Source organism: Raphanus sativus, chromosome 4 (genome assembly GCF_000801105.2).
Source record: "Raphanus sativus cultivar WK10039 chromosome 4, ASM80110v3, whole genome shotgun sequence".
Lineage (NCBI taxonomy): Eukaryota > Viridiplantae > Streptophyta > Magnoliopsida > Brassicales > Brassicaceae > Raphanus > Raphanus sativus.
The window spans coordinates 35,915,807-35,924,743 of record NC_079514.1 but is presented as its reverse complement, the minus strand read 5'-3'; the positions used below and the strand labels follow the sequence as shown (position 1 = coordinate 35,924,743).

At 37.1% G+C, this 8,937-nt stretch overlaps 1 protein-coding gene across 1 annotated transcript; it reads left to right on the top strand.

Annotated features, from left to right (window-relative positions):
* The first annotated feature begins 5,087 nt into the window (after positions 1 to 5,087).
* Positions 5,088 to 7,881, top strand: LOC108850849 (cation/H(+) antiporter 8-like). Its single transcript, XM_018624314.2, has 3 exons — positions 5,088 to 5,479; positions 5,646 to 6,662; positions 6,760 to 7,881. Exons 1-3 carry the CDS (start codon positions 5,162 to 5,164, stop codon positions 7,879 to 7,881), a joined length of 2,457 nt encoding a protein of 818 aa, XP_018479816.1. The 5' UTR covers positions 5,088 to 5,161.
* Positions 7,882 to 8,937: the final 1,056 nt, after the last annotated feature.

The following is an 8,937-nucleotide window of genomic DNA, read 5'->3' as shown; positions in this document are numbered from 1 at the left end:
CTTTTGTTCTTGCAGTGATGGCTTCAAGCTACTTTGAAAAGCCACAAGAAGAAGAAGACACATTTGAAGATCACATCGAATATGAGCCATATGTGTATGTGGAGCCACCCTTTGATGCAAGTATACTCACACCAGCACAACTTGTGACGTTAAATGAGCTTCAGAAGAAGTACCCGGGGTCAGCAAAGACATCCCTAGCACGAAGGATCCTGCTGGAGCTTATTAGAGATCGAGCAGAGCTTGAAGGAAGGGAAGTTACACATTATGAGTTTAATATTGCTTATGACCTTAAAGAGGTAATGTGTTGGGCTCCACCACTCTAGCGGGAACGTATAAAAATTTCCACTTTAAAACTTCAACTTGAGAAAATATGCTTGCCTTGTGATGAGAATAATGCCCCTGATCTTGATCCTCTTGTGCTCATAAATGAATGTCTTGATCTGATATGTGAAACTAGGAAACTAGATGAGCTTAAAGTAGAAAAGCTTACTAGAGATCATATTGAAGTTTGTTTTGATAAGAACTATCTTTGTGCTTCACCTGATCTTGAATCTGAGTTTTTGATGCTTAATGAATCTAGACCTCTTTTTGAACTTGTTGATTTAGGGGATGAACTTGATGTGGATAAGTTCTTGCTTGAGATAGAAAACCCCATATCAAAAACAATTATGAAAATGTGAAAATTGTGTATTATTTGATTGATGGAGATAGAGTTGACTATTTTGTTAAAACTTCGTTTGAACCTATAGTTGACTTTGTGTTTCCACCAAATGCATTTGATTCTCATCATGACCATTTGAACCTCAAAGACCATCTCATGATTCATGATACATCTTTAGTGAAGCTCTCTGAGAAAAAATCTGTCTATTATCTATGGGCAGTAGTGTGCTCCTTTGCACATTTTGTTTCTTGTGTTTGCAGGAGAAGGATCAAAGGTGCATTGGCTCAGCCTTTTGATACTTATGATTAGACAGCACACAAAGTCAAGCTAGAGATTTAAAACAAGCTCACTTGGGAGGATGTCCCATGTTTATCCATTGTATATATTATTTTTCTTTCTTTTGAAGTTTTTTTTTAATAAGGATAGTTGAGGTTTTTCAGGTTGGGTCTAAGGCTAGACAAGAAAAGAAAGGCGGCCAAGCATTGTGACTCTAGACAGCTGCTCTCACTTCTCCACTTCAGTCAATCTCTCCCAGTGGCACAAATCCGAGGCCAAGGGTCCTTTACCACCCAATTCAGCCAATAACTCCAAGTAAGTGCCATTCCACCCTTGTAAATATTTAATTATCATGTTTATTTCTTTCATTTAGATCTCTTCTTTGAGCTTACTCTCACACAAGGGACTGTGTGAAGTAAGTTTGGGGGAGAGTCTACTATCTCATATTGTTTTCTGTTTTGTTTACTTGTTATGAGTCTCATGCATTGCATTCCATACATATTTGCATTAGAAAAAAAATTTGAAAATTTTGAAAATCACAAAAAAGCATTTAGTTGCATCATTTGCATCTTTAGGATTGAGTCTAGAAGCATTTAGATTGCATTCATGCATTGGAAGAAACCTTGTAAAGAACACATGTCTAGAACTCAACTTGACACCCTAGCTAAACATATCAAGTAGCTTAAGCATCTCTTGAAAGCCTTGCACGCTTCGAGCCTTGAGAACTCTTCTTAAAACATGTTGCTTGCTTGATATTGACATTGTTCTTGAAAACCAACTCCAAACTGAATTTTAATGTAATGAACTTAATCTCTCTTGTTTATGGGCACTTGCATACTTAGTCATGGATCTCATACACATTTGGGTTATTTTATTTCATTCATTATCCTCTTGTTAACCCAAATGGCACTCTCATACCCTTTAACCCTTACCATTCATTGAAGTCATCATTGATTTGCTTGAGTGAGACCTTTTTGTGAAAGCTTGTCATGTGCAAAATCTTGAGAGTATTAGGAGCGACAATGGTTTGTTCTTATCTTTGGCTAGCACTAGGACCTCATTTGAGCTAGCACTTAGGATGGTTGTTGGGTATGTAATCTTGTTTTGATCTTGGGATTGGGATGTGAGAGAGAGGTGAAAAAAAAATGAACCAAAAAGTGAGAAAAGAAAAGAAAACCACTAGGGATCTAAAAAAAAAAGAAAGAGAAAAGTTCTAGAGTGCATAAATATAATCTCTTTAAGAGTCAAAAGAAAAGAAAAGAAGAGCTTAATAAGAAAAAGAAAAAAAAATCCCTAGTTGGTTAAGATAAGAAAAAGAAGAGTGTTCATTGGGTGAGTGATGAAACTGGTATCTTTGGGTTTTGGGATGATGAAAAGAAGAAGGGTAGAACTTGAAATCATTTAGGAAAATGGTAGAATGATAAGAACAAGTCATTGTATACATGAATTGCTCTTTTTCTTAGATAAATTTTGCATAATGTTCTTTCTCCTTTTCTTGAGAGTAAATCACCATGAAAGATGCATTTGAAACCCTTCTTGCTTCACATTAGACCATTTCCACTCACCAAGCCAAATGATTGAGATCTTGTGCCCATTTGCAAGTATTCACCTTATGTGTTTGTATAAATGAATGTGAGAGTTGGTCTAAAGAGCTTGTTGATGGATGAGCATTACAATTTGTGTAGAGGTATAGGAGTATGTATAAGCCTTGAGAAGCTAGAGTGTAATAAAAGTGTTTGCTTATGATATTTGCTATATTTCTTTAGGATGTCAAGTTGAGTGCTAGAAAGTGTCTCTTTTGGTTATAAGCTCTTAATATCAAACTCCTCTCTTTGATTGGTTTTCAATGTTTACTTGTGGACAAGTAAAGGTCTAGTGTGGGGGAGTTGATATCTCATGTTTTTAAAGGTTTTTAGATTCATATTTTAGACTATTATGATCATTTTAGGTTGCATTTAGATGTATATATTGCATTTGCATGCATAATTGCATATCACAGGGTTTAAAGTGCACAATTGGAAGTTTTGGGCGACACTGGAAGGTTATTATTGCAATTTCTGGAGTTTTGAGGTCACTTTGTGAAAAGCCAAAAGTATGAGGACTAGAGATGCAAAAAACGAGAGAATCCACCATTGATCTTCTTCTTCACCTCGATCCCGACGGTTCCGGCAGTTACGACGGCGAGGCTTGATTCCGGTGACGAGGAGATGAAACGACAGGAGCTCTCGGATTGGTCTGTACGCGACGGAGAAGCTTGGTTCAGTTACGTGCGACAAAGAAGAAGTCGAGCTCGAGCATCGCGACTTGACGCAGCGGAGGAGAGACATCGCTGGGAGCTGAGCGTAGCCTAGAGCGGGTGTTGGGAGCGACGTGATGCGATCGCTCGTGTTTAAGTGAACTCACCAGCGACTTGATGGAGCGACTCGAACATGTCGCTGTGGAGAAGACAAAAAAGGCTATTTTGAGTTTGACCCGGTTAACTCCGGTTTGACTCCGGTTCACTTTTATTAAACCAGCTCGATTTGTGCATTTCTATAAATAGTTTTAGACCTAAAAACCTTGAAGAAAATCTCATTTTTCTTTCTAGACTTTGACTCCATTGTAAAAGCTTGAATCTTTTTATCAATCTAAGAAGTACTTCATCATATATTTGTGTTTCTCTTGCTCATTAACATAATTTGCCTTGAATATCACATAGATTTAAGGTTTTTTATGGAGATTATGGAGTAGACATTTTTTGGATTCATGGGTTAAGGTAGATTATGGTGATTAGATTAGTTCTAGGATATTTTAGTGTAGATCCTTCTTAATCCTTGCTAGTAGAGTATTCATAATGCATCTTCTGAGTTGGCCACTCAAAAGTTGATCTTTAGGCATTTCCCATCCAAAAAGTGTTTGATGAAATGCCTGAGACAACTCTCCTAGGCTTTTAGTACACTTTGCCAAAGACATTTGTTGTTAAAGGTGCTAAGATAGCTAATAGACTTGTTAGTAATGATTGCTTTCATATTATTCAACCAAAGACATTTGATGTTTGAGATGTGTTAGCAAATGAGCATTCATCTAGACATAGAGCTTGCTTATAATTGTGTTTAGGCTTAAGGTTGATAGTTTGATTGATCATTTGCATTCCTTAATTCGAAACCTGATCATCTTATATCAATTATCCTTACCCATGGATCCATCCTTAGCTTTTGATTGAGTTCTTGTATTTGTTTCTTGATTGAATTTGAGATCACCTTGTTTTTATTTCTAGGATCTTAGCTTGTCACAAATCATCCTCCATCTTCTTGTTTGCTTAGATTAGGAAAGCTTGTGTATTCTTGGTGCATAAGTCTCTAGTTCTCTGTGGTTCGACAACCTTTCTATACTATCATTTGATTTGGGAGCCTTGAAAACTTCCACCATCATGCATATAATGTTATAAACTTTAAATATGAAACTATTTTAAATAATTTTTTTTAAAATAGATGAATTTTTATTTTATTTTTAAAGAATTTAATTTTTCTTATAATTTAAAAAAAAAAATTGAACTTCTAATATCATGGGCTCATGGGCGGTTGCACTGATCCCCCCCCCCCCCCCCCTAACTGAGCCGGCACTGTTGGTCACATACCTCCATAACCCTCTCCCAAGTCCCACCAGAGTTAGGCGCCTGTTTAGACCTCTTTTTTGTTAAAACTAATTTGTTGACCCGTTTAAATTAGATTCTAGGTCCACCACTGATTCTACTCTTTTGTTCTTAAAGACAGTGCTCACTGCTTCGTATCAGTATCAACCGGCAACTTCATCCTCAGCCATGATAACATCACGAAGTATCTAGGGTTGAACATCCAGATTTGATGATTGTTTTTCTCCGAGAAGATGTGGTTTTAAAAAGCTTACGGACGCTTCATTATCTTCTATGTTTAAATTGCTGTTTTCATTTTGTACTTAATCTAATTATGAATCGCTGGCAGACAGACAGACAATTAGTACAGAAATTAAAAATTCTTCTGGTAGCTGTAGTTGACGTCTTGTACGTTACAACTTAATATACTATTAATAGAATGGAGTAACAACTTAAAACCCTCTAAAACTATATGGTTCCAAAACACGTTTTTAGAACGGCATAACCTACTTAATTCATATAACTGTCCAGGTGTTTACATATGTGGATTTTTTTTACTCTCAAAAGGAACGCAACTTTTAACAAGTTTTCTCACAAAATTTAAAGCCTTGGAAATGGGGACTGATATAACGATTACAGGACCGGAGATGCCTCCAGAGTTGGTGCGTGAATCGATGTTTTTAAACGATCTGACTTGGTATGGTGAAGCAAAAAGATATGATGGTAAAGTATGCGAGATACATCCAGCTAAGTTGTATTCAAGTGGCATTTGGGAGAGATTGATCTTGAACGTTGAAGGTCTTCAGGTTTGGCACTATCGTCTTCCCAATCTCGAGATTGTCATCTTGCTAGTTTTCGTCCTTTGGCAAGTCTTTGCTATTTTGTTCAAGAAATTAGGTCTTGCGATTCCAAAGTTCGCCTCTATGATGCTTGTGAGTTTTCTTTAGTTCTTCTTCATATTTTTTTTTCTTTTATATCTTTCACTACAGAAAATTCCTGACATAAAAAAAAAAGAAGAAAAAAAAGACAAATCCTGACATAATAGATAAAAATAAAATAAAATAAAATCCTCACGTAATCTTTTGTTTTGCGCTGAAGGCAGGGCTACTCTTGAACGTTCTACTTACTGTTTCGGGAGACAAATCTACCGTTCACGATCTCTTCTTCCACAAACACAGAATTGACATTCCAGGATGCCTTGGATCATTTGGTTTCATGATTTTCTGGTTCCTGAATGGTGTGAAAATGGATGTCAAGAGAATCTTCAAGGCTGAAACACACGCAAGATTCACTGGCCTTGCAGCGGCTACTCTGCCTATAACGGCTGGCTTGTTTATTTACAAATTTAAATCAGTTAAGAGTAAACCGCTCAATACCGACGAGTTTAATACAATATTGCTAATGGAGAGCCTCACGTCCTTCTCGGAAATCGCAAGACTCTTGATTGACCTGGGAATGAAAAACTCCTCTGTTGGCCAGGTCGCTTTATCTGCAGCTGTAGTCTCTAATATGGTTGGACTATTGCTCTTCTTGCTAATGGTTCCTCTTAGTATGCCGTCATTGGTTACAGGCGTGTTACTACTTGTACAGATGCTCTTCTTTATCGTCATCGTCTTTGCTGTTGTGAGGCCAATACTATTTAGAGTAATCAAACGGAAACGAGAAGGGATGCCTATCGATGACAAATACATCTATTGGATCCTAGTCTTGGTTTGTTTCTCGTGTATGTATTGGAACGATATTGGTCAGTTTCCTGCACTTGGTGCTTTCTTTCTCGGTGTCGCCATTCCTAGTGGACCTCCTATTGGTTCTGCGTTGGTCGAACGATTAGAGAGCTTCAACTTTGGTCTTATATTGCCTCTCTTCATGACAGCTTGTGTTCTCAGGGTTGATATCATAGTTTGGAAAGACATGTTAACATTCAATATCAGCACTGACAAGAAACTCGCTGTTGTGTCTCTCGTCTTGCTCATCTTCTTGTTGAAGCTTTTGGTCTCAATGGTCGTACCTTGCCTCTTTAAAATGCCGTTGAAAGAGTCCATCGTTCTTTCCCTTATCATGTCCCATAAAGGGATAGTAGAAATAAGTTTCTATGCTTTCACTTTTGGCCTCGACGTAAGTCTCTTCTTGATTATTATTTTTATTTTTTACTTTTTTTTTTTTGCAAGAAAAAATAACTTTTTTTTAACTTTTTGTTGGTTTTGATATACAGTATATGGACAGAGATACCTTCTCGATCCTTGTTTTATCCATTCTCCTAAACTCGTTGTTCCTACCGGTGGGGATCAGATTCCTCTATGACCCAACAAAGCAATTCATGTGCTACCAAAAGAGAAGTTTAGAAACTATGAAGATAAATGGAGCCCTAAAGGCTCTTGTGTGTATCCATAGACCAGACCACATATCTTCCATGATCAACCTTCTAGAAGCTTCTTATCAATCACAGGAGGAGACCCCTCTTACTTGCTACGTACTTCACCTCGTCGAGCTACAAGGTCAAGACGTTCCCACTTTGATCTCACACGAAGTCCAGAAACTCGGAGTCGGGACGTTATCAGAATCTTCGGAGAATGTCATCCTCTCTTTCGAACATTTCAACCGTTACGTGTGCAGTTCCATTTCCATAGAAACATTCACATGCAAGGCAGAATCGAACCACATGCAAGATGATATCTGTTGGCTAGCTCTCGATAAAGCTGTCACGCTTATCATTCTTCCTTTCCACCGGACATGGTGTCTCGACCGAACATCCGTCGTGTCCGACAGTGAAACGATCCGGTTTATCAATTACAAAGTCTTGAAACAAGCCCCTTGCTCTGTCGGTATCCTTATTGAACGTCAACTTGTTAACAAGAAGCAAGAATCTCAACAAAACCTTAAGGTGTGTGTGATATTTGTGGGAGGAAAAGACGACATGGAAGCATTGGCCTTTGCAAAGCGAATGGCACGTCAAGAGAACGTAACGTTAACAGTTTTATGCCTTGTTGCAGCCGGAAAGAGCAAAGGATGGGATCAGATGCTCGACACAGGGGAACTGAGAGAGTTGATACTCGATCCAGGAAACACAAAAGAAGATTCCGCAATTTACTTGGAAGAGAAGATTTTAGATGGAGTAGCTACATCAATGCTACTACGCTCTATGGCATCTGATTACGACCTTTTCATAGTAGGCAGAACCTGCGGTGAGAACCACGCTGCGACTAGAGGGATAGAGAGTTGGTGTGAATTTGAGGAGCTTGGAGTCATTGGTGATTTCTTGGCTTCACCCGATTTCCCGAGCAAAACATCAGTCTTAGTAGTTCAACAACAACGAACCATAGCCAATAATCATTGATATACGTGGTGTGACATTTATTACTGTAAATTCATTTTATGTTTCTTAAAAAGAGTTTTAACTACTTTGATCCTAAGATCACTATTATCAATGGATTCTCACTATTAGTATTCATAGAATATTAGCTATTTTTATGTATCCTTTAACATGTTTACCAACATGTCCAATGATATTTCTACCGTCCGAAGATTAAATTAGACCTCATTTAAAATTGTTAACCATGCAACAATATCTCAAACTTATTTGTTTTTTTTTCAAACTTATTTGTTAATATTAATTAACGTGTAGACAACCATACGTGCTCATGCAAAATATGGATTAGTTATAATATAACATGTTCACCAACAAAAATAAATATTAATATTAAATGTAATGTATGAGTTATTATCATATCATAAAAAGTTTACCAAAAATATAATCAACAATAAATAGAATAATTCATGTCATATTTTTCTGGAAACCATGTCATCATTTTTTTTGTGAAACTGATTGTAGAGAAGACATATGGTAAAATCACTTTTCAAATAATATAGAGTGAATTAGGTGAAAAATCAAGAACAATATGAAAATTAGGAGAATACCCAAAACAGTAAAAGCATAGGTACAGGGGCGGACCCACTCAGAGGTAAGTGGTTTCAATTGACACCACAAAAAATAGAATAAATAAAAGTTTTTAAGCTGGAACATTAAAAATCTGTGGCAAATTTGGTTAAATTTCCCTCAGTGAACCCACAGATCTTAGGTTCGAACTCTCCCAATTGCACTTTGAACCCAGTCATTTTTTTTCCTGGGACCGCCACTGCATGGGTATATATATTTATGTTGGACAAACATGATTACCATTTTGTCCTTGGTGAAGACACGGGACGGCTACAGAAACGGTTAACTTGTGTAGGGATGTTTGTGGCTAAACTTTCTTGTAACCGTATATGAACACCTTCAAAGATGTATGATGTTTTCTGAAAATGATTATAGAAAAGTTTAACAAGGTGTCGAATATTTTGGTTTGTCAAACTTTCTTGTAACTGTTAATGCAGTATACAGCCTTCAATGAAT